Consider the following 27,405-nt stretch of genomic DNA (forward strand, 5'->3'; position numbering starts at 1 on the left):
ATAAAGGAAACCAGGAAGCCACTCAGTTACTCCTATCACTTTCTTTGCAGTCTCTTCAAAAACCACTAAATCTTTTGGGGACAGTGTTTACTTTGGCTCACACTCTACCACAACAAGAAATAAGCATTTCATAGAACACTATAGAAGGAATCCACGTGAGTGAACTGGAGATTCTTTTCAAATAATAATTTGAAAGTTAACAAAACTTCATTCATCAATATTCAGAAAGCCACTTTTTTCCTAGTATGGAACCAAACTGCAATACTTGGAGAAAACCCATGGGATCTGCATGAGAACTCTGAAAAGACCCCAGTCTGGAAAAAAATCAAGGGCTCAAGAGATTTGAGGCCACAGCATTAACTGCAATGCCTGATGAAACATCAGTTAGGCATATAACCGGATATACATCTTTAAAAAATGTTATGAAAAGTGTATGATACAACAGATTTAATAGATTATGTTGGGGCATGTGGAAATAAACCCATTTCTTTTGGATCCATTTAAGAATGGATCTCTTTTGCAGAACTGAAGTTGTTTCACAGATGTTTTCCCGTGTTTTGCTTTAGACCTGCTGTGAAATTTTGCTCAGCCCCAGGAATGCAAGTTAATGGGAAGGGAACACATAGCAAGCACAGGCAATGTGCATCAGTACACATTTTCACAACAGAGTAAAAGCAATGGATGTGCATTGTATATAGTTTTGCACAGACTTTGTTAATTAAAAGCATTGTTTTTTACTAAAACATAAAAGCCTAGTTCCATTTAGAAATAAACATAATTTGCATTTCAAAGCAAAATAAATTAAAACAAAAATTATCAGGACAATTATTTGTACTAGCATATTCCAGCCAAATTAAAATGATTTACTATTCTTTTATTTATCGAGCATCATCACAGTTACTGTGAATATAAAAACAGGTGCTGCCATTACTGAAAAATACTTGAAATAATTTAATAATGTTTCCTTTTATAAACACTTCACAGTAAAAGACTGATAAGAATGAGGGCAGAGTACCTGCAGCAGACTGAATATTTTAGCAAACTTCTCCCAAGTTCTTTGTTACAAACCAGAGCTTTTTGAGGAAGTCACCCCTAATGTTTTTTTTTTCACACATAACCCCTTGATCAATGCTTGTGGTTTGAAATCCGTATCAGCCACCCACACATGCCTTACAAAAAAAATCACCAGAAGAAGAAGAAACACTTTTGGATCATGAGCACAGGACAGCTTTACCTTCCTATCCTCCAGAGAAAGAATAGAGCAATCCCCTGGAGTATAGTCCCAGATCTTTTTTGGAGGCTGATGGGAAGCAGAGGAGGAAATGAGGAAAAATGAACAGAAAACAGAAAAGACATCAGAGGGAGGGGGTGGGAGGGGGCGAGGGCTGCTCAGGATGCAAACAGGAAAAGAGGAAAAAGAAGTGGGCAAAGTTACAGATTAAGAGTCAAACAGAGAGGCTGCAGGAGACAGGCAGTCCAAGTCTACAGTACAAGAGGAGAGCTGGTGTTGAAACATTACCCCTCTTGACTTCAAAGTTCTCAGTATGTTATTTTCCTGATCCTGCAGCATGTTGGGATTTTCACTGTAAACTACAAATAAACTGTAACTTGCAGTGGAACACATTTAATAAAGACTTGTTATAAATCGATATGAGTAATCTGCTATACTGTATAGCAGATTATATTCAGCTCAGAAAGGATGACATTGAAGGTGTTTTGCAGGGAAATGTATTCAGTATAACACTCTTTTATAAATACCTTTTATAATCTGCTATACAGTATACAGTATGTCAATGTCATCCTTTCTGAGCTGAACAGTATTTTGGACACTAATTTAATAATTCCCTGAGGTGCCTGAGGTTCTTGTCTTGACTGGATATTAACAGCAAGACTGCCTTCAGATAGAGCTGACCAACACTGTTCCTTCCAACCTACAGGTGATGTAAATAAGACAACCTTTACCCCCTAACCTATTTTCAAATAAGGTCAAACAATAGATGGCACTGATATATACAGGGAGAGAAACATCCTGACTTGCTGCAATGCAAGTTTGTATGAAAATCCCAACACACACACAAATGAGACTAAATAAGTGGCTATGCTGCTGAATCCATTTTTGGATGCTGGTGCAAGGGAGAAGAAGTTTTTGTCAATTCAAAGTGGGAAAAGCTGACAATGACAAAAGGAAGAATAGAGGGTCTGAAATAGGACTGTATACATACCACATTGATATAGGGCTGGACTCCCATGACAGCAGTGTAGGTAATGGGAACAAACTGTTATAAGGTTTTGCTTTTTGTTCACATATTTGATCTCAGTCATGTTTGCATGCTCTGATGTTAATTTCAGATGCATCATCCCAAGTTTCTCTTACCATTACAGGAGGCATTTATGTTGGCAGCTCAACTCTGCTAAAAAATTAAATTACCAGTGCCTTTACTTATTCTGAGTAATGTTTGCTGCCAGATCATTCACACCATGCCATGGCTTTCTTGAGATATTTTGACTAATAGCTCAAAATCTTATTTATTGCATTTTGATTGAATTCAGGCTGACTTAAGGTTCCAAAATAAAGGATCAGGACACAGCCTTATACTGCAGCCTAGTGTCCATTGCTAACTACATTTTCCAGTGGATATGCAAAGTTTATGTAAAGTTTACCTCTGCTTTGTTTCTTAACATTTAAAATATTTTTATGCTACTCATTAAAAATATAAAAATTCAGAATAGATAAACAACAAAGAGACTCACACAGAGCAAAACTAGAAAATTGGGTACATATTATTCAGCTCATCTGTTCTTTTATGTCGAGTTTTTTTTATCAATAATGGAATTAAACTGTCTTCTCATTCCTTTCGCTCTACTTCTTGAAAATAAATGTGATGCTCTTTCGTATTTTAGTCTATATTGCTCAATTACCACATTACACAATCTAAAATAGAGCTTCCAGTTTGTTGGAAAAAAAAGCTCAGGACTGCACTGCCGCTGTTCCTTCAAGGTGAATTTCACACACACACAGCTGATGTATGGGTGGACCACTTTGTGTCAATCTGGCATCTGAGGAGTTGAATGGATGTCAAACTGAGCACACTATTGTGGAGATGTCAATGTTTTCAGTGGCTGAAGGTTAAGAGTAATCCAATACAGAAGAACCCCCGATGGGTGTGTGTACTAACCCCCAGGAAAAGTGATTATAACTTAAAATATTTACATACATTAACATATATACTTTGGACTTTCATCTCTGGTTTTAAATTTGATGTACTGTACTTTAAGACTGCAGAAATGAATTAGGTTCATTTATAAGAGAAAGAAATCTCATCTTCTTTTGGTCTTACTTTAAGAGTTTCTTCTTGGACAAGACATTTATTACCATGCAGTCTGCTGGTTTAAATAACTTGTCATTAAACTTTGAATAAAATTTTAAAAAATGCAATGTAGGTTATGAACTACCTACATATTTTAAACTCAATTCATATTTCTGAAATAAATTTAGAAAGAATTACCTATCCATTAATCAGTCTTCTAAATACCTGCCAACTCCTAGAAGCAGATATATTTGTGAGTAAAATGCTTCTATTGTCATTAAGATCCATTTGGCCTGGTAGAATTATTGTAGCTCCATATGCTATCATATATTTAAGTGACAATACAAAAATTAAACATTTTATTTCTGAAAGTTTAAGTAACAACTGTGCTTCTTGATCATGCTTATTTGACACATTTAACTGCATAAATGTCCCTTATATTCCAGGTAGGAACTGAAATTTTATTTTTCAAAAGGAAAAGAAATGGGTATCTACTGTATGTAAAATAAAAGGAAATGATAAAAAAACAGGATCAGGTAATGGGGGAACCAGCCAACCTGCTTCAGCAATGAACAATGAGAAAATGCTTAAAGTCCAGTGAGCTAAAGTAAAATCAGGAGGCAAGAGACTTAATACTACAAACCCTTTTTGGAAACCCCATAACTAATGTTATAAAAATGGTTTAAAAACTTAGACTGGAAAGCACCTGTTGGCCTCAAATGTAAGTATTGGTTAAGAAGAGGGGTATGGGACAAAACCAGGAACACCAAAGACAGCTGAAGTGCCAGTCACTGACAAACAAGGTCTGGGAATGGAGAATACGCACTCTTATGGCATGCTTCTGTAAAGCACAGGTTACACAAAGGGGAAAAAAAAACCCTGAACAGTGCTGAGACGTTACGTTACAGTTTAGCCACAAGACTTACCGGTTTTCCGAACTCCATCTCTGAAAAGAATTTATACCAAGGCTCATTCTCTAAATCTACTTCTTCTGGGCTTATATCCCGAGTCTACAAGGGTAGCAAGGAAGGTGGAGGAGGACAAGGAGAGAGAAGAAGATGGTTGAGTACAGAGTAAAAGGACAGCACACACTTCAGAGAAGTATTTTAAAGGGCTCATTTTAAAGGTACAGGTTTAGAGGATAAATAATAAAAATTCCACTATGATATGCGAACAAGCTCCTCAATGTACAGCACATGCCATTAACGTTTTCAGTCCATTTTTTGCACTGCTAATGTAGGCTCCTGGAGTTGAATGAAAGCAACTTAGCATTCACAGCAATGCTGTTTTTTTCTTTCAAGGCAGATTTTACAATGGCCCTTTGCATTTGTATTAATATGCATGTACAGTATATCTAATTCTGGACATCTGCAAGTGTGCAAACAAGTGAATGCATTTTTTAGCGGTACCCAGAAATAATTCATTTGGAAACAGAGAACAAAGAGAATGAATAGTACATCGTGACATGATTTTGAGAAACAAAAGGTAGAGATGTAATAAATCAAAGATGGCAGGGAGGTGAAAGGTTCACGGGAAAGAGCAACTGTACTGCTTGATTTTCCCAACTTCAGACAACAATATACACCAGAAAACGAAACATTCTTTTCAAGTGTTTAGAAAGAAGACGTGGGCTCTCAATGGAACTACATTCTAATGCAACACAGGAAAATAGGTCAAACACTGGGTGGCAGGCTGTTAAATGTCACATACTGTATGCAAGTTTATGTTTGCAAGTTAATCCTGAACTTTACTGAGATAAAATGCCACTTGAATGGTGATTAATCCTTCAGTTTGTCACCATTGTAAGTTCATATGCAGAATGTAAGAACTAGTGATCTGTAATATGTTTATAAAACTGACACTGCTTATTATCCAGTTGATTCTAATTTGAAGTCGATGCCCTAACTTCTTTTGAGAAATGGCTGGAAAAGATCCACACACCAATTAAACACTAGCAACCAAACGGGCTAGTTGGGCCTCATTTGTAAACCTTCTTATTTTCACTAAAGATTCTGTGATGTATATCACTTCAAACTATATTACTGATTTTTTGCAAAATGTGTGGCTAAGTAGAAATGCATTCAGGAATGGATTTGTTCTTGTTGTGAATTTAAGACTTCTAAAAGCATGTACTGTAACATCAAGAACAAACTCCAAAAAAGGTTCAGAATGTGATCGTTATAGTTTTTTTTATGTTTCTGTATCAAGGGTTATACAGCAAAATCTTCAGCAGCAACACTTGATTAGTTTAAAAAAACATCTGGAATTTTACTTACAGTCAAGGAATACTGAGCTAAGGAAATTTAGATTGTACTGCTCTAGCATTGCTTTGAGCATGATCTGAAGGATCAACTTTGTTCCTTTATTTTTCAAATATCAAATAGAAAAGACTACTGCAGGGTAATTTCATCCAGTAAGTGCTTTAATTACACTGTCAAGGAGTCTATTGAGACACACCTGAGAATTAGAGTGAGTAAATTAAAGTACTTCAGTTGCATGTGGCCCTTTACCTTTGAAGTATGTCTGAAATACATTTTATGTAACAGTTTAACTTTTTAACGCTACTAAGATTCACATCCTGTGGAGATGTATTGCACAACAGTAACATTTATTTTACATTGATAAAAAGTACGAGTAGATAAGCACTATACAGATAAGCTGCATAAGCACTATACATTCACTTAGAACCTAAGATGGTGTCACACTTAGCTGGATGACTTTCATGATTCTGAGGTACACAAAAATGTAATGACAAGATCAAACTGATCAAATGCTCTCAGCATAAGTGAAACTGAATTGCAGCCATTAATGAGCACACAGCTTGGGTGTAGCTATACCCTATGACACTATGTATTCAGATGTGTTTATAATTTTAAAAGTAAAGTGTTCTTTTGCAATCAAAGGGTCTTAATGGCATTAAATTGCCACTCTTTCCAGAGATAATTTAAATTTAAGGAAAGCTTGATTCTTGAAACTCACCAATAAATCTGGTAGCTGACAACAGCTAATAATTAATATACAATGCAAGACGAACTGAACATGTTCCTCCCTAGAATTCACATAGGCCAGATTGCTCTTTACTTCAGAATTTGTCAATTAAAAAACACTTTAAAAAATGGAAGCTAGCCCTATTTTGACCACATATCTTAGCAGGTCCAAATCAAAAAGTCCCCACGCTATAGAATTTCATGCATAATGACAGCTAACGATCTTCTAATAGCTTCTGATTCTGGTTCTTTCTATTCTCATCCTTCTTGATCTCAGTGCTGCTTTTGACACTGTTGACCATGACATCTTATTCTTGTCTTGAGACTGTGTTTAGAGTTTCTGACACTGCTCTCAAATGGTTCAAGTCTTACCTCACTGATCGCTGTCACTTTGTCTCTCTTAATGGGTATACAGTAGGTCTGAAATTGGTCCTGTTAAGTCTGGTGTTCCTCAGGGCTCAATACTGGGGCCCTTGCTTTTCATCATTTACATGTTTCCACTTGGTCAGCTTTTATGATCATGGCCTCAGCTATCATTTCTATGCTGATGATACTCAAATATACATCCATATCAAACCTGGCACTGATGTGGCTGTCTCTGTTCTATCTAATTGCATCTCTGACATAAAAACTTGGATGACTCAAAATGTCCTTCATCTTAACTGTGGCAAGACTGAAGTCATGCTTATTGGAACCCCCCATCAACTTTTTAAAGCCAATCCTGTAACCCTATTTGTAAATGGTGTACTTGAGCTTCAGTCTAAATTGAAAAACCTTGGGGTGATATTTGATTCTGGCTTAACATACGACCCAAAATGTGCAGCATATTGTCAAAACATCTTTTTTTCACCTCAGAAATATCGCTATACGCCTTATGTTATCACTAACTGTGGCTGAAAAGCTGATCAACACATTTGTGTTCTCCCGAACTGACTACTGTAATGCTCTACTCACCGGGGTTTCTAAATCTACATTGTACAGACTGCAGTATGTCTAAAATTCGGCAGCCAGAATCCTGTTCACGTCTAGTGCAAGTGATCACATTACTCCTATCCTGGTGTCCTTGCACTGGCTTCCTATCAAATTCCGTGTGCTCTTTAAAATCCTCATGCTCACCTATAAGGCTCTGTATGGCTTGGCACCTCAGTACCCGTCTGGACTATTATCGCCCTACTCCCCACCTCGCAACCTTCGCTCTTCTCATTCTGGTCTCCTAACTGTTCCCCAAGCCCGTCTACATTCTAGGGGTGACAGGGCCTTTTCCTGTTATGCCCCCAAGCTGTGGAACTCTCTCCCCAAGGATATCAGAAAGTCAACTTCTCTAAACTCTTTCAAATCCAGACTCAAAACCTTCTTCTTTAGAAGAACCTTTATTTAACTGGTTCCATTCTTTACCCCTCTGCTCTTACTATACTTAGTACTACCAACCACAGTCTCCTCTGTGTATTGTAACTGTGTTTTATCTTGTGTATTCTTTTTATTTATTGTTGTTGTCAAGCACTTTGAGAAGCCACCTTTAAAGGTGCTATAAAAAATAAAGTTTATTAATATTATCACATCATGAGACATACTCTCCACAAGTCTACTGCAGTGCTAATGGGTGATCCAATTCACAATTTAACAGAGCTGCTGAAATGATGGACATTACATGACTGTGGAAACATGCTGTGAATATTACAGTCAGTATGATCACACAGGTGCTTGATTCACTTTGTAAAAGGCACCTTGCTGGCTATACTAAGTTTAACCTGTTCTGTTCAGCCAATATATTTACAAATACAGTAAATTACTATATGCAGTGTGACTTGAGATTACTGCAATTCACTCCTGAAAGAGTGTAACATGCTGCACTCCAGCACACTTTTCCATGGCCCCACATAGGTGTTCAAAGATGTGCCCCTGATACCTGAACAAAATAATCAATTCTTAAACCCCTCACAAAGAAACTAAAATACAGTTGTAAAGGGGGTTCATACATTACAGACCCCCTGCCAGGTACCATTAAGGACCATGTGTTCCATTAATAAGGTTACCAATACATTCTAAAAGATTACACAGCTGAAATATAATAAAGAAACAACAGACTGTTTGGATACACATCATTACTTATTATTCTAATCTTTTTAATTAACAGCATGAATGTTTTGTGTTTTAACACATCGAATGAGTTTGAAAAAGGGTCTCAGGTGATCTATTTTTGAATTAGCTTGTCATGTTTTACTCCTTACCAGGATGCCAGTCACCATCCATTTTTGTCTGCAGCCCCAAGACTGCTTCCTTCCTGAAGCAGTTTGTATTTCCTAAAGATGATAGTGGAGCTAATCTGCTCAGAAACAGGCACCAAACGAAAAAGGATGATTCCTTGAATTCACATGGATTTCCTTCCTCTTACTAACAACTATGTAAGTAGTAGAGACTTGAGGTCTTTAGAATGTCGAGGAATAAACATGCTTATATCCAAGGGTTATTTCAGCAAGGTGTTCTTTCAGAACATGCAAACAATTGAAAGATGAATTAATGTTTTTTGCACAATTGAAAAAAAAACATTTTTTTAATTACAGGTATTCCACTGCCTATAACACTTACACTCTTTTCATTCTTGTAGGAACACATTCATAGTCATAAATGTACCACAAAACAAATTCATTATAATATTGGTTGTACAAATAACCTTTTATTGTCACCTATTTGTCCTTTAAAAACTATTTTAGTGGAATTGTAATGGCAGTGATATGTATCTGTCCATCTGCTTTTCAGACAGAAATTGTGAAATTTGCACCTGCAATACAAACGTGCTAACACATTTCAACTTATTTTTCCTTAAAATACATACCACATACCTCGCTTGGGAACATTACTATTGAATATATTTATGATGTCATCAAACAAATAAGAACATCTGCATTTCAGGACAAAAGGCATTTAAGTACTGAATAGTTAAGGGTCTCCTCTTAGATATCTTAGATAAACTGCAAATAAAAGTAAAACAAGGGAAATCTTCTTTTCAAGACAGTTGCACACAAAAAACTGTATTTCCACGGCAAAACACAAATCACAGAGTACATATATTTTGATGCCGTTCCTTTTGGCATTCTCTGCCAATTTGATTTTGCCTACAAATTTGTACCAATTATCATGCGGTATGTAAGGGGACCCCTGTATTTATTAGTGTACAGCACTGTATGTGTACGAGACCTCTTAAACACCACCAAGTTATAGCAGAAGCAGGCTACCATTTTGCTGTTGATAACAAGAATTCCTTAAGGAACATCTGAAACCAATTTTCCAAAATGACAAAAGAAACAGATTGATTTTAAAGTAAAAAAGAGAACAAAAATAAAAAATCAAACTATGGAAAATTATATAAATGCAAGATTAAATAAAAGGCAGTGATGAAAGCCGACTATGACTTAAAGCACCCTTTTCTGCATAATAAGTATACAATATTATATAATCTCTGCCCCCCTTGCCCATGAAGACAGTCTAGAGCTATGAGAACAAAACAGGTGAACCATAGCAGCTCAGTATCAAACACAAGCTCCTGTCTGATCCTGTGAAGTTGTTAGCGATATTGAAAAAAAGACTCCTAAATTATTAGAATGACTTTACAAAGGGATTCAAAAGTAGTTACGAACAGTTTTGAACTGCTGTCGAACCCATCCTGAACAAATTTTTCACCACAGAAAAGACGCAAAAGGAATAATGCAAATCCTTTAAAAAATTGCCATAAACAACAAAAAACATAAACAAGCTGTGCCCAATCAGAGATGTGAAAATCCAGCTAATGCATCTAGTGTAATGCATCTCCCTCCAGCAGGAAATGTAAAGAGCTTATTTACATCTACCATCACTAAACAAAAACAATCATTCTGGGTCAATGAATGAAAAGGGGGAATTTGATCCCAGCCTCTAATACTGTCACCTTATTTAATACCTGGATTCACATACAGTGAAAACAATGACAGAATTGCAAAGGTCTTACTTGCTCTAACAATCTAAGCCAGCTTTGTTCCAATCCATCAGAAAGCAGGGTTGAGAAACATAAATAATGCATACTGGGATGTATGGCATGTATAATAATGGGGCTGAAGGAATAGAGGCGGAGACACTTTACCGTTTTCTCTTGCTTCAGCACTGAGGATTTTCCTGGCTCATACTCGAAGATGCTCTTGGGTTCAGCACGGTATTTCCTGGTGTCAACCTTCTTGTCCGGGGGTTCCCAATCATTCCTGAGGAGGGCAAGACAAAATTAACATTCAACCTGTCTGTTTCCATGGAAACCAGCGCAGTTTTTGGATATCGTCTTAACCAGCCCATCCAACCAGTCAAGCCCCCACCCCACCCCTTTCCCATTTGAACCCCTCCTCCCCTGAACACCACAGTTAATCCCCGTTTAATCAGGGTGCCGAGGCTGTGCAGCAGGAAATCTGGTCTCTTGGAAATTCTCAGCATAAAACCTCCATTTATTATTTTTACACTGGGTGAACAGCCAGGAAAAAACAAAAGAGACTCCCTGCTGTTTTAACCATTACTGAAAATGAGGTGTGAACTGAGCTTGTGTGCGTTTCACCATGTGGAAACAAAATGACAAGGAAAGCCTCAGGTGTGTAAATGCCAGTTTCTCTACGCCATCAGTTCCTTCATTTTTAACAGCTAAACCCTATATAGTCACATAAATAAAAACAAAAACTTTTAATTTTATGCTCATTCATTAGATTTATCTGAATGTGTAAATAAAATGGAAAATATCAAACTATTAAAATAACACAAATAAAACCATTAATCCAGACTTGACCATTGTTTAAAAGTTTACAGCATATTTTTTTATACACGCAACAAAAACATTTAACAGTCAGTAGAATATGTACTTTTTAAAAATGACGCCATGCTTGAAGGGAAGTGAGATACCTCTATAGCTACACTATGGCAAATTTCAAGAATTTCACCTCTGCCTTATACTATGTTCAAACTGCTCAGTGAGACAGTTTGCAAGTGCAGGGCATAAGAGGATGTCAGTTCAAGGAAATGAGGTTTAATTTAAAAAACTCTTTATGAAGACATCTTGTAATAAATTATCTGTCATTTTCTGAACTATGGAGAGCATTTGTCAGGATGGAGCATGGGTATTCTAAAACATCACTGCCATGAGAATTCGGTATCAGTCAAAGTAGCTCAGAGATTCACAAAGCAATTCCAAATGGCTGGAAATCTACAATTATGTCAAGCATAAGGTTAATCACAGTTAAACAGCTGGTCAGGATGTGGAGATCAGCTGCTGATAAAGCATCAGGGTAGCTCTATTGGACAGAAACACTTCATAAGGCACGCTGGAAGTTCCTTTTCGCTGCCAGTATTCAGGAAATGGTAAATGAACACTGAATGCACTGCAGACAACTGGTGCAGCCTTCTTTTTTTCACTGAAATGTATTGGTAGAATCTTTAAAGCAATGTGCAAAATGTTCATGCAAATAGCCATTGAGGCACCATGTGAAGTCTGAGATAATGTTGCACTGAAGGATCATCATTAAAAACCACACTGTTTATATGTTCAACATATAGATCATAACTGCTGTAGAATTTAGGTTCATTTCAGAATTTGCTCAATATTTTGCTTCAAACAATGATAAAAAGCCGAAATGTTACTGAAGGACAACATTAAGCAGGAATGGCAAGATCTCTGGATTTCAGTCCTGCTGAACTGAGCTGGGTCTGTGCTGCAGGTCGGGATGATCACACGACTTATTGACAATTGTTGCCATATTTTGGAGGGGAGGAGGTAGGAGGGTCTCTGACAGTAACAATCTTCTACTTACTATAGTATGATGGATTTTATTCTCTTTATATGGAGTAGAACAGATGATGTGAACATCATTTGGTGATGTGGACGTTATCGCTGTACAAAATAAAAGCTATTATGCAAAAACTAAAGCTCAGGAAAAGTGTGGATTTCATTTAAATAATTTCAGTAGTAAGTGTCTGAATGATTAGAATGCTTAGGTCTGCCTTTCGATTTATTTTTTTGTTTAAAACAGAAGAATTTAAGGAAAGGTTGTGAAAACAAGTCTGAACTTCTAATCAATGGGCAATGTCGACAGAAGTCACATTAATGTTCTCAATAAGCAGGACTAAAAAGACAAAATTTAAATGAAACCTGCAGAGCTACAGTAAGTACAGAAATTTGGTACCAAGCGCCAGGATGAATTGAAATGGCTAGGAATCAGCACAATACTTTTTGCCAAAGGATTAGGCATGTCAACATAGAGCTTCTTCATTAATCATTTGTTGTCAAAACCTAATATATTTCAGCATAATGCTGGTGAATTATTTATTAGGGCTCTTCTTGGCCATATGGGGAGGTGCTACATAGAAGCTACATGCACATATGGAGCGAAGGCTGGCCACAGCCGCTGACAGCTTAGAGATGAGACCCCTTCAATAGGCAAAGCAGCAGGCATGCTACCAAAATATCAATACACAATACTTGTGGAGATCCCAGACCACACACACTGGGGAGCAGTCAAATCTCCCTTGACTCTAGTGTCACAGATATGGTCTCAACAGCTAGACAGCTAAAAATGAGCACTGCATGAACACAACCATTTAGTTGTATAACCATATGAGTTGTATACATCAATAAGTTGCATATTGAGGTAGAATTTACCCAAGTTATTATCTGACTTTGATGCTTTTTATGTTCTTCTATCTCATAAATACTGTGAATAATGACTTCTAATCCATCTTTGACAAAATCAAGAGCTGTCACTAACCCTAAGGAATTGATGTATTTGATACCATGATCGTGAGAATTAAATACATTCAGGAGATGAATTACTACTTATCGTGAATTTGTTTTTAGAAAACACTTTTATCCCAGACAAGAAAAGGCAAAGACAACAAAAACAGCAGACACAGAAAAAACACATGCAAAACCAATTTCAAACTGAAAGGAATGTAACTGTTTGATAAATATTAAGTCTATTTCTGATTTTTGGAAAAAACAATTGGTTTACACAGTTGGTTCACAATTTCCCAAGTTAAAATGACATAAAAGTTCGAAAGTACTGTGCCACATTAAGCTTAGTCAGTTTTATTAGACCTAAATGCAGACTAGTTATTAAGCGAATTACTGAATGAAAAATCTTTAAATTAGTAGAGCAAAGGATGCGATTAAGCAAGAAAATATGTTTTGCTGAAAAAGAAAATATGATTGGTATATGTCAGTCCTTTCTCCATTAGTCACACAGTATAATTTTGATATTCCATGACATATAAGGTTGGAAAATTGCCTATTTATTGCCACAAAAAGGCCAGGGTAATTGAACACACAAAACTGGAAATGGATAGTTCCAGCCTAAGGAGCAAAGGTTTAAATGGATTAAATGCCTTCTGCAACACCTATTCAAGAACAAATAGGTTGCTTCTGTAAAGAAACCTAGTAGTTCCAGTTCAGGAAAGGGTCCAATCATGTTGGGAAAAGCACTTTATGGTTTGACTTTATGGGGACACTTACCTTTCAGATGAGGGCTTGAGAGAGGAGGTGCGTGGTGGCAGGGGCACTGTTGCTGACCTTTTCACTCCCAATTCAGTGTCAATACTGTCTCCTGCACTTTTTGATCGTGGCACACAACTCTGACTTCTCACTGTAAAGCCAGCACAACAAATTAATTCACAAAGACAAGACAGAAACAACAGTAATCAATAACTGCCTTTTAAGAATTTGCCAAGCAGTTGCACAGAGATAGGTAATAAAATGACCTGGTTATTGTGATACACAGATCTGAAGGACACAGCCTTTAATAGCTTCCTCCTTCCCTCCATGGTCTGTTTTAATTATCCAGAACACAAGCTACTTGGGGAAGACAGCACCAGTGTCATCATGACCTGCTCTTTCAAAAGCAATTTTCTGCAAATTTATTGTGTGTTACAGGAATTAGGTAAGACTACAAAGAATGACCCATTTTGAGAAACATAAGGAAGATACAGTAAATACACACATAAAGGGACGAGTGATCTTCATTCATGGATGTTTCTTTAATATGAAGTACAGTCTTCTCCAATGGAAACAAATAAGCAGAATAGCGATTGAAATTATTTGTATACCTTAGCTAAAAGTGTTCTTTTTTAAAACAGACTAATTCAGGATAATGTGAAATTTGAAAATAAAACAATAATAAATTCTCATATACTTTAACAATTAAAAAATACACTTACTATCTTCTGAATATGACTGACTTGGAGAATATGAATCAGAATCATCATCTGCAAAAAACACAGACAAGAAACCTTTAAAGCTTCAAACCTAACAAAAGTAGATTTGTTACTATCAAAAATAACCCGCCTTTCTTAGTATGAAAAGGATAAGAAATTCCTTATTGACCTTTTCATATACAGTAACAGCAGACCTAAAGTCAAACACCAAATGTGTCGTAAATAAGGCTGTAATTATTTCCAAGTAACTAAGTCCCATGTGTTACAGTTTTACAAAGGAAATAGAAGGTTTTTAAAATAAAGTTGGGAATCTGTACTTAATAAACACTAGCACATTGGATAGTTTTGCACAGTTGTGGGATTTAAGGCACTGGTTTGATCTCTGGAGTTCAATAGCCCCCACTTTTACAGTGTTGATGAGAATATAGCTGTTCTTCTGAAAATGTTCCCCATACAGAGATGCACATACTGTAGCATACAGTTGTTATGCTGATTTAAATGCAGTAGTATGTTGTACTGTATATTACAAATATGTTTTTATCTTAAAAATTCCCATTCTGATAAAAACAAAATAAATATTAGCAATACCTGAGATAAACTCTAGCTTGTGCTTACTCATACTTCATTTTACCATGTCCATTGCATATTCACTCTGCTATACTGTACAAATAGTATATTCCATTTACTGTACACTGGGGTCTGCTGGGGTCTGGGGTCAGGCTACAAAAATAGTTATCTTTGTTGTTTAGATCTGCAGTTAGAATAATTCATAGTGGCAATCTGAAGTTCCATTTTATTCCAAGTTGAACATGCTGCATTTGTCCCCTCTGGAATCCTCATTGTCAAGCAGTCTACAGGCCTCCACACTGCTAAAATTACACATCCAAACACCAAGCTGTTAATGAGTTAAGGTGATATGAGACATGATGGCAATAAAGCACTGGGAGCTCGACAGGAAACACAAGAAGCCTGACAATTAAAACCGGTACCTTCAGAACAGTGCCTTTTAGCAATCTCTGAGAAAACATAGGTTGGGATGTAAGGGGTCTCCACTAAGAATGATAAGAAAAGAGACAGAAGAAACTTAAGAAAAAGTTATGAGTAGATGGATGAAAAAAGAAATCCACAAAAGCACATCTCAATGCCGAGAAAATGTTTGCATCCCACATCATGCAAGCAAGTGTTCTGTTTTTATACTTAAGTCAAAGGATTTTAGAAAAGTAGACTATTTTGTGGATCCAGCTGGACTGGTGCTGGTGCTTGGTAGGCATAAAAATAATAGTGATCATGATTATGACTCTGCCAGCTTAAAAAATAATGATATGGATGCCCCCTGATTTTATGGGCATATTATGGGCATGATATACAGTACTGTGCCAATCTATAATCCAAAATACATGAACAGATGCTCAGACATGATGTAGAACTAGTCCGTATTTTCTGATTATTGCTTGGACATTGGATGCAAGTTGTCTGTTTAAACAATCAACTAAAGCTCACACACAAGTAAGCAAATTACTGAGAATTCAATCGACGGGAATACTGTAAATCACACCTTTCATTTATTCCTTGTATCTACCAAAATGTAACATTTTAATACATGTGTTAACAAGTTTAAATTACCTTGGTGCCATTCAAAACTATTTTAAATTCAATTGAAATATGTCTTGTGTGTAGCACTATTTGGCTCTCTGTTCAGTATACTGTATACAGTACTGTAAATAACACACTTTTCACAATTCAGCCAAAGAAGGTATGACCTCTCATATGGTTTAAGCAAAATGTAAATAATACCAAAGAAGAGGTATGGCAGTGATAAACCTAAAAATTCGGGATACGCTGAAGATATGCAATAAAGGAGAAAGTACAAAAATGTATACTTGCAATGTACAGTAACTGTGCCATGCAATAGTAAGGTATCCTTACAGTATCATACTGTACAGTATATTAGTATAAGAAAGACAATTGCAAATGACCAATACAACAACACTTGATATAATTAAAGTTTAATAAAAACAATTAGGTTGTTAGTCTTCTCAGATGTACCTTTATTTTGCTATGTTTTTCATCTATGAGACAGTACAAACACAACAAATGGTATTGGTTCCAATGCTCATTAGTTGCAATTTTAATGCCTCTCATTATACTGTATGCTTGCAGGTCTAATACTGTATCTTACATCATTTACAGAGGGGCTTAACTACTGTAATGGTGACGTTTTACAAGGGATAACAGATGGAAAGGGCTGGTTTGCAGATGTGAATGACAGGATGTGCTATAAGTAAAACAGGTGACATCTGGATGGAAGTAATGCAGATGTTAGGAAAAGACTTTTTCACAATTGTGTACACTGAAATAAGTCAAAAGGCAGGTTTTGACATCTGTCTTTTGCAATATAAGTTTATTCTCTGTGGGAAATAGAAGACTTAATGTAGATATGTAACACATAAGAAATCATTTGTGAAGGCAAAACAAGACAGTGCAAACTAAATTTGCAGTGTTCCATAACATTGAGAGAACATGTTTTTTGAGAATTATAACGCACCAAGCAAACATAAAATGCAAGCAATCTGTAAAGAAGGAAGGATTGTGTCTCACAAATTAAAGGCACATGCGTACCACACCTCTGCCTATTTGTAGGCTCAGCTACTTTACAGTTGGCATTTTTTTCTCATTTGACCTTTCATTGCATGTCTAAGTGGAAAGTGAAATGGAAGTGGTAAAATTTAATGGAGTACAGTCTCCCTTGCTTGCCCATTGAAATGAAATAATTGTCTTGATTTAAGAAAGGTTTTATAAATTGTTCCAGAAATATAGTCCTAAGAGGATCTTTTACAAGCCAATGAAATATAAAATTAAGCAGCCTGGGCTCCCACTTGTGAGGTAACACAGGGCAAAGGAGTAGTGTGTGTTTTTAATTGTCAAGACTACACATTTTTGATCACTCATCTCTAGCAAACCTGTAATGTTAATAACATTTTTCTGAATCTCAATTCATAACAGTTCTACTAAATCTACTAACTAACTAATAGATCTACTAAATCAAGACTTGATCTAAAATGTATTAAGTACCACACGCCCATCGGGTATCTCTAGCAATTCTCCTTTAGCTCATTTGTCCTGCACATGTCCTTTATGTGTACGTCAGTTTTATTTGTCATATTAAATGCTATAAAGGTACAGTTTTAGGAAATCAAAAAGCCTGAGAAAAACTTCAGAGACCATTTATATATTTTGTTGCTGAAGGCGAAGCACATGAAAATAGAGCAAATGAACCTGTTCAAATCTACACCATCAATCCAGGGGGTTATCAGTTGCAGTTGTTAGGGTAAAAAGCACAGCAAAGCCCACCAAAATGTAAAACGTCACATCATTAGGGCAACGGGCAAAGCATCAGAAGGAGATAGCATTAAGCAATGTGATCAGCACTCCACCACAACCAGGAAAATGAATGTGGCATATCCCCCTGTTTTACCTTCTGACTTTGAACTAGGAGTTGACTCTGGAAACTGGTAGGTAGGGGCATAAGGGTTTTCCTCTGTAGCAGAGAAAAGCAGTGGATTTGAAAAGTTCCAGATTGTTCTTTACTGTTCCTTTGTAATTGGGTTACAAACTGACAGCAAAAAACAACACACTTATGTATTGTCTTTTTACATATAAAGACAATGATAATGAATGATAAAGTTAGTTGGGCATACCTAACGCTTCAACAACTAAGATGTTAAGTTATATTTCTTCTCTCCAGTTAGCACATCACCGTGGATGAAGTCTATCTGTTCTTAGAACAACGTTAAACAATGTTGAGATTTCCATGTGCTTTAGCTTGTAAAGTAACACCTTGTGTGCCACAGGTGTTAACAGCAACCTGACTTTATTTACAGACATATTTTCTAAAGTATATAGGTTCTAAGAAGACATTTCTAAGCCTTCTGCATATTTTAACTTAAATATATGCACATAGAAGGTTTAGATCAAGTCATACTTCAAAGTTTGCAGTGCTAACAAAAGAAAAGAAAACAGATTAAGCCTTTTCCCTTTTAAAATGTAACAGAAATATTAGTAGTTTCTTAAATATTAATAGTTTTCAAAACTATCTCTGTATGGTACTTCCAAACTACTTCAATGCAAATAAGATGAACAATACATTTGAATGGGAGAACACCAAATTTGCCAGAAGAGAAAGACATAGTTTCAGTTACAGCCATGATATGTCATTCCTTCCATCAATCATGAAGAAACTGTTTGCAAAATTGTCATTTAAAGATATGAGCACCATAGAGAGTTTTCAAATAAATGTAACTAAATACTAGAGTTGATAGCTGTTAAGAAAAAGTAAACACTCGCAACACTGGCTGGCTGAGATAACAGCAGTCAGTGGTACCTTCTACTTTGATCGGCTTTTCGGTAGGCTCTGGGAATTTGTAGGTAGGATAGTAAGGGTTTTCTTCAGGAGATTCTGAGCAGAAACAGCAGGTTTAAGAAAGAGAAAAGAGAGAGACAGCAGGTAAGAGCGTGATGATTACAGAGAACTGTCAAAGCCCAACGTAGGAGATGACAAAATGTAGACTTTCTGTCTCCTCCACAGTGCCAGCTTCAGACCCAATAGCCTAAAATGTTAACATCTAGACGAAAGGCCAGGAACAGAACAGAAAGACAAAAAGGAGAAGGACGCATGGACAAGAAGTGGAAAAACTGTGGTGAAAGCCCACCTGAAACATATTATTTTGCACATCTAAGGCATTATTAGTTCATCATAATGTACATACAGTATTGTATACATACGCAAAAATGTCCACATGTATTTTGTCCATCCTTCACTTTATCAAGATAACAAATACTTTATTTTTTAACAAAAGGAATTAGAAGTACTCTATTTGTACTCTATATAACTTTCCAATTTTATTGCTGTTGGCCAAAGTTTCATTTCTAACCAAACAAGTACTGAAAACAAAACAACAATTGTACTGAAAATCAATTTCTACTGTTATGACTACTTTTAATTTGCCTGTAATATCCATGAAGCCTAGTAACAAACCTAACAAGCATGACAAAAGTTTCATCTCATACTGTACTGTAGACCTAATATAGAGTCATTTCAAATAATCCTCACTGGAGATTACTTAAAATCTCAGCAGGGTCTGACCAGGGCTACCGGTAGTACAACTTTAATCCTGTCCCTCAAGATCCCCAGTCCTCTGGGAATTATAGTTCTCTTCAAACAGCAGCCAAAGATCACAATACTGTTGACAACTTAAACCAGTGGACATTGTCATCCTAAGTGAGTTAAAAATCAGAACTGCAACACTGTAGCTTTTTTATGGCCAGTGTTGCAAATCGTGGGTTAAGCAATGAACAATTAGTGAACAATTCTTATATAATACCTAGCCAAAGCAAATATTTTCAGGCTAATTTCAAATCATTTTGCTCCAGAGCACAATCTGTTGCTGATTTTATGGAAATAATTTTAAATGATCAAAAGCACAACCCTGTCAGAAACTATGTACAGCAGTAGGAAAAGAGAAAAAATTTCAATCACTTACATTGGTTCAGGATTTTCAATTGATTTTACCTTAATATTTTTTGGAACTACATTAGTAAAAACCTGTGAAGGTACACCTGTTATTCTTTTGATCAGTGGTTCTCAAAGTTCTATGGTCCGCGGACCACTTAAACCAAGTCACTGATGCAGTGGACCACCTATGACTACGTCCACTTCTTACCCTGTAAAAATCATCCCCTATTAATGTACTAAAAAATAACTGATATTGAATTAAATTTTATGAAAAGTACTAATATTTTTACAAGGCTGCATATTTTGCACATGTTTTTTTATTACTTAAAAAGTTAATGTGAAGAATGGAGCTGCTTTTGTTGAGCAATCAGAGAAGTGACATCTGGATCCAAGCTGGACAACTTTAGTCTCATGTCCGGAAGCAGATGAAGACATCACATCAAGCACACCTTCTGCTTCCTTGCACATCAGATTTATCAAACTGTTGGAATTAGAATTACAGCACCGCTGGTATGATTCACAAATCACCTCACTCGCATTTTCACTTCTATTCTGCGTCTTACTCGCACTTGCACTGTCACTATCGTCGTTATATTTGTGTTTCAGAGTCCAATTTGAGCCAGTGATCCATATTAACCCTTCTGCTTCGAATGCTTCTTTAAATTACACTGTGAACTTTCAAACTCAAAGTCAGATATTCAAAAGTAAGAACAAAATGGTATGAACAATAATAAGTGCAACGGTCGAACCACACTAACATCAAAACGTAAACAGCGTAACCATGCAACCGTAACAAACTAGTGATGGGCAACACGCCTCGGGTTCAAAAAAATATTTTAGATCGGGCTGGGCGAGTGTGGGTTGAAATATGACCAAAAGCAAACATATTGCAGAAAACCGATCAATTGTATCTTAAATTAAAGTGATTTAAAGGTTTAAACTGATGTTTTACCATATTTAAGCCCCAATTGGTTATATCACAAGGCAAAGTGGAAGAAAACGTAACCTAAGAGACAACAGTGTATTACAAAGAAAAAAACATTATGGCAACCTTGTTAGAGCAGATCAGGACAGAGAGATAAAAATAAAAAAGAAGGAGGGACAAAAGAGCCAGGTGGGAGACATTTGGCGAGCTAGTTAGTCTGTTTAAAATTAGGAATCTGAATATGTTTTTTCAATAAATGTTGATCAAATGAATGTTCGAATATAGTTCGGTGTAATTTCTAATGAAGCGGATTCAGACCGGCTTCGGGTCAGTACTTCACTATCATTTTATAGTCAGTCACTATCATTTTAAATCGGGTCGGGCGGGTGCGGGTTTTTCGTGCTTCACTAACGACAACAGACTGCTGCACGTCGGCAAGGACGTCGCCGCCAAACTGACTCGTTTTCAATGTGTGACATCATTTCATTCGTGGTGCATAAAACTAAAACACCAAAGCGATAGGCGCTGATGGGGAGAATGAAGAGGCGAGGTGATCCGCCGTAACTTAAGCTTCATTAAAACACAAAGGCAACAGAAGGGTACAGCCAAGGAGAATGAATGGAAACCTTGCACTTTCGGCAGACCCTCAAGTTAGCCAAGCCTACAACTAGGCTGGTGTTTGCCCCATGACTGACACACACAGTCCCCTTAACGGCTGGTGAAACCCCAATACCTAGAACCAACACACAAGTCCCTCCTCCCACTATTTACAGCTTGCAGTTCTTAACAGTGCTCCTAGGGGGAGCCCCTTCGTAGCGGCCCCTTTGTTCTTTCCTCTGACTTAAGCAGCATAGACTCGTTTTAAGAAAGATAATTAGGTCAGCCTGCGGACCACCTGGCGTGCGTTCCCAGACCACTGGTGGTCCGCGGATCACACTTTGAGAACCACTGCTTTAGATGACCTTAAGTGAACACCTTTATTACATGTTCTGATACCCTTAATTTTTTTTTTCAGAAAAACCCCTTATATGCATATTTAAAACTAGAGAGTACTTTGAAAAAAAATCACTTCAATATCAGCATGACATGGTTAAAATCAATGGCTATTATTTTCAAAACACTTAAATACTTAAATTAGTCACGTCTTATTGGAATTTAAGAATCTGATTTGATTACAGGGTCAATAGAATTTATCAAACAAAACAGTTTACTGTTAATACAATGTCCACTATTGCATGTATACATTACCTTTGACTTTGTGGATCTGTTTGAACATTGTTTTATACCAATCCTTGGACCTCTCAGTATTCTGGGTAAACAAATAAAAGATAAAAGTTTCTTAAAAACAATTCAAAATTAAGACACAAAAACTTCAAAACTACCTTTCTAGGTTTTGACATGAGAAAAACACTAGTATTTTATGACAACAAAGACTTAAGATCCAAGATTATAATCACTAATAATATCGATTGGCTGGTTTGTTCTAGACAATCACAAAACTTTCAAGAACTGCAAGGATTATTCATTTAAATGGATCTAATTTCACATATGCTACTTGAGCCTTGAAAAATCCAAAAAGAAATCAAAATAAAGAGAACGATATGTAACCTCCTGTGATATTCCCCACACAGTAGGAGTACACAAAATAAGAAAAAAAAGTCAGTGTTGTACCTATATTCTCCCCTAGTAATGCTGAATAAAACCATCATTTTACTTACTCTAGAATAGAGAAGGACTACCAAGAAAACGTGTGTTGTAAGTAATACTACTCTAAAGAATGAAATAATGAGGAAAAAAAGAGAGTATAGAACTTCCCTTAACCCTCCATGGATTCTTACCCGCAGAGGAATGCCAATTTCATCCACAGGACCAATTCCAACATTTTGTGGGGACCTGACAAGCTTCATCCTTCTGCCATCCATCTCTGTATTTCCACTTTGGGGGTATTCAGCAAGTTCCCTCTCCTGCAAAACTGTACTCCCCTCCTTGGGACTAGTTGCCTTCTCTGGCACAGGATCTGAGGAACCAACCAGATCCTCGTCAGCCCAAGCAAGCAAGCATGGAAGCATGCTGGGAAATATTTGTTTTAAATACACTGAATCCTGATGCAACAGAATCTCAATACTGTATTGTCTTTCCTTTCCAGAACCGGAGACTGTGTGGTGCTGCGTTCTCCAGGAAGGATGGTTTTGGTTCTCAAAAGAGCATTGGGAATTGAGATCTGGATGACCAAGGCCATCGGCACTGCTCCCAGTCATGGAATACTGATCCAACAGCAGTAAGTACAAGTGGTTTGGGCTCAAAACTCAAGATTGGAGGGCATTACGGTTTATATATTGAGTGTGACACTGCTGGTTTTTTTACATTGAAAAGAATTGTTTCGGCAAAATACCAAGGTATTTGAATGGATACAAATATATGTTTCTTTGGACAAAGGTGTCATCCAAATAAATTACACTTATCTAGTGAAACATTTTCTTGATATGGAGAGGTGATGATGAATTGGAGATGTGTACAAACATGGCATTTTCTTGAAAGGCTTTCTTGTTTATACGCATCTCCAATTCTTCATTTAACAAAACTTAATTTAAGTGTTTTAGCTGTGGTAATCCCAGGACAAACTCAAGAATAACATATAAAAAGAAAGCCCCAGAAAATAAATAATTTTCCATTGAGGTTTAAAGGTGAAAAAACAACACAAGACTAATTTAATGTACTGGTAATAGACTATTATGTTGCAGTTTAAAATGTGTCTGTAAAAGACTTAATGAACATACACCACTTCCATAAGACAAACATGTTCATTATGTCTAATTCAACATATGCTAAAATTTGCAATTACTGATTAGAAATTGGTTTGACCCGCGTTTCTTGAGCTTTCATAAACACACGAAAAAACACATGTGCTGTATATGGACTTCAGAGATGTTCAATTTGGTCCAAGTTGTAGCATTGCCAGAACCACAATTTAGCAACAGAAAAAAACTACAGCAACATTTAATAAGCAATTCACACTGAGAGCCATAATGTATTGTCAGATACATGTTCTGTTTCTTACAGTTATGAAGTGATATCTCTTGGTTATAAGCAATGCAGTGTCGAAGGGCCTACTGTGGTTGAATCTTGTGATTAATTGGAGGTGCATGTTAATATGCATGTTTAAGGGTAAAATAAAATCCTGTTACCCTGCCTACCCTAATTCCTTGTATGTTTGTTACATAAGGCAGCCCATACTCCTCATAGGTATTTGAGTAATGGGCATTTTTATCCAATCTGAACAAAAGAGATAGATAATATGAAAGGTTAAATTACTTTTTGTCAATTTTGCTGTGCAGAAGAAACTAGAGTTCTTCTTTGAATTATTTGTTTCAATCATTGCAAACTAATTAAATCACTGATGACACAGAACAAATCTATTAAAGATAAAAGAAAGCAGGTAGGCAGGGTTTAATAAAACTATAATACCGTGAAACCTTCAAATAGAATGTGCACGTGATCTGAAGTAAAGCTGGTGGATAAGTTTGTCTGCTTTGTCCATAAAAAAGGGTCATCTCTATTAAATATATTTTAAGAAACATTTGCATGTTTTTAAAAAAAACTTTAATATCTCAGTACAAAAGCAAACAAACTATTTTTTGTGGAGGCCTGTATATATTACCTATATTTCTTGCAGGTTTGAACTGATCATTCTGTCACATCAGTATTTTATTGTAACCACGTAACATTCTAAAGCCAAAAGCAGGCATCACTTGGCATTAAACATTTACAAGCATGCAAAAAAAGAAAGCACCGTGCCTGTGGTGAAGGTACAGCAGAGGACAAACAAAGGGAAACCTTGAAGAAACTAAAAACGACTTGAAGGGATGCTCATGCAAAGAGACATGCAAAAAAGTGTCCATATCTGAACTGGCAGTGCCCATAGCAAACACATTCTTCAATTAAAAATGACGTAAAGTACATTTTCTTTCAAAAATGAAAGTTTTTTTGTAAAACCCTTCTTCATTCCTACCGTGCAATTTCTTAAGTCTCAAATAAGGAGGCAAAAAAGTATAATGTGCTTTTCTCCCTTATAATGGTGCTTTTGTTTTTTAATCATCTACTGTATGCCAGACTGCTCCAGCTTCCAAACCGAAAATCCTATTAGCACTTGGAATACTTCGCTCCAATTTGTATTTTAAAAAAAGAACTACCAAATTAAAATTTTTGCAAAATCAACAACCAAGAAAGAGTTTATGAGGCTCCAGTTCAGAATTATTCAGCAGAACGTAGAGGTACTTTCATTTCACTCCTTCCTAAAAAGAATTAACATAAACTTTCCCTGTTTTTGAATGAACACTAAACAAAACCACATGGGTGGTCAATGACAAAGGCATTTTAAACAGAAAATCGTCTCTTGTTGGTCATTAAAAATGATTAACTGTTCAAATACATTCAGGAGGTGTTCCAACATCGTAACAGTCCACTTAAATGGACTATTATGGTGTTGAGCTTGGCACAATAGCTTGCTCCAAATCATTGAAAGAAAAGTTTTAAAGAATACAAAGCAAATTTGTAACTTTTCTGCACTATGTGCTCAAAGTATAATTGCACTTTGACCCAATATACTGTATACTGCACAGTGTGGAGGGCAATATCATGGGACACCAATCCATATATTCTAAGCACACTATTTTGTCAGATAGACAAACACACATTAAGAAAATAAGTTCAGAAGGTAAAGTGTAGCACTCCAGCTTACATTTGAAAGTGGTCCAGAAAGATTCGGCAGACTGTACGATTCAACACATTCATGGCTCACATAGTTCAATGTACTAATCTTTTGTCAAGTCAGGAAGGATGATTTTTTGTTTTGCAATAACTGTAATTGCATATACTGTAGTTAAAATTGGTCCCTCCAATAGAAATATTTTCAGCAGTTTTAAATATGTGTTTAAAAGTGGACTTTAATATTACTAAGCTTATTAAGAGCATACAATGTTTGATAGAAACATAATTAAAATAAACAAATTTCATTTGTATAAAATCATTTTAAATCCATTTAAATTAATTCTAATTTAAGTTCTGGATTTTAATATACAATTAAACAAGGAAAAAGAGGTCATTTAACATACAAATGACTATTAAGTGGTCCATTTAAAACAATAAAAGAGAAAAGTCTTACAAAGTATTATTTCTGACCAAATATAAAAAAATGTAAGCTCTCAATTTTTTTAGTGGTGAAAGGTTTGAGTAAATCATGTATCAGGAGTTATCCTGAATCACCTCAGGAAGATTCAAATTAAACTTGACTGGAATGTCAATACTATTTGGGAAACAAGCTTTTACTCAAATGATTTCGATTTTTGTCAATCCAACAATGCCCACAGAAGACTTGGAAATTAAAATGCCCTAATCCTTGCAGAATATTATACTCTACTTGGAGGGACCGTTACTCTATTTGTCAGAAAATGCTACCTCTAAAAATTTAGAGTATGCCATTGAGATGAAGCACTGAACATTATTCTGAACATACACTACCATTCTGAACAGTGATTGGACAGCCTGTTCCATGCTAATCTAAGGTGTACCCAATTAGATTTGATCTTAGGCTGCCTTGGACTATAGTTTCTCTTGAAGATTCCTAAAAAAGTATGTGTTTGCTGCGGACCCTGCCAGTTTAACAGAGAAAGCTCATATCTCCAGCAGAGAGCAATGCCTGTTTACCAGACATTCACTTCATACCTGACAAACTACTAAGGCGCTTTTGTTGCTCTGTGGTGAGAGAGAAAAAGTGAAATGGAAACATCAAAATGAAACTTATTAAGGTGATGCACACTGATTTTTCTGCTGTGCTTTTGCTGTGCTATTTTCAGAGCTGAAATATTTTTTTTCCTTTATGCATCTTAGAAAATGTTGATAAAATAGAGGTTTAGAAACAATAGAAATTTCATGGTTGCATGAAACGCATGATAAAGAAAGCACTTCAGCACTGAAGATACACTTATTTCATATCAAGATATAATGCAGCACAAGCTGATTGGTTCTCCATGGGTTATATGGGAATCTGGTAAAAAAAATACCTATTCATCATCATGGACACTAACAGGCTTAGAAAAGAAAACCGTAATAAGAAAACAAATTATAGGCCAATTCAAAATATTGTAATTCTGGAGGACCATCAATCATTATGTTTACATGCATGAAAATAAACAGGAGAAAATACTAACAGAAATCATGAAACGACACACAGAAAAACAAACTGACATTCTTTTTGTATTGCATCATTCCACTTTACATAGACAATGGAACCCATGTATTTTTAGCTTTCAGCTGTTTAGCTCAGAACAGCAAAGACAAAAGATGTGTTGGATACCTGTTATATTCTGTCAACACCATTACTGTGGGTTTCAGTCCAGCAAAAGTCACATGTGAAATAGTTGTCCTCTGACTGCCTCAGTAATTTTCTTTTCAAAAAGTCGCTATTCA

At 36.2% G+C, this 27,405-nt stretch overlaps 1 protein-coding gene across 2 annotated transcripts in view; it reads right to left on the reverse strand.

Annotated features, from left to right (window-relative positions):
• sorbs1 (sorbin and SH3 domain containing 1) overlaps positions 1-27,405 on the reverse strand; it is an 81,966-nt gene that overhangs the window by 29,885 nt on the left and 24,676 nt on the right. For both annotated transcript variants that reach the window (XM_088915452.1, XM_088915453.1), the window contains 11 exons: positions 26,662-26,691; positions 22,779-22,957; positions 22,189-22,249; positions 18,885-18,959; positions 17,979-18,041; positions 15,493-15,555; positions 14,507-14,554; positions 13,806-13,935; positions 10,410-10,524; positions 4,235-4,318; positions 1,235-1,300 (listed from right to left, as the gene is read on the reverse strand). In XM_088915452.1, coding sequence (XP_088771578.1) covers positions 1,235-1,300; positions 4,235-4,318; positions 10,410-10,524; positions 13,806-13,935; positions 14,507-14,554; positions 15,493-15,555; positions 17,979-18,041; positions 18,885-18,959; positions 22,189-22,249; positions 22,779-22,957; positions 26,662-26,691 — 914 coding nt within the window. The remainder of the gene's footprint in view (positions 1-1,234; positions 1,301-4,234; positions 4,319-10,409; positions 10,525-13,805; positions 13,936-14,506; positions 14,555-15,492; positions 15,556-17,978; positions 18,042-18,884; positions 18,960-22,188; positions 22,250-22,778; positions 22,958-26,661; positions 26,692-27,405) is intronic.

Source organism: Atractosteus spatula, chromosome 5 (assembly GCF_055471065.1).
Source record: "Atractosteus spatula isolate fAtrSpa1 chromosome 5, fAtrSpa1.hap1, whole genome shotgun sequence".
NCBI classification, from domain to species: domain Eukaryota; kingdom Metazoa; phylum Chordata; class Actinopteri; order Semionotiformes; family Lepisosteidae; genus Atractosteus; species Atractosteus spatula.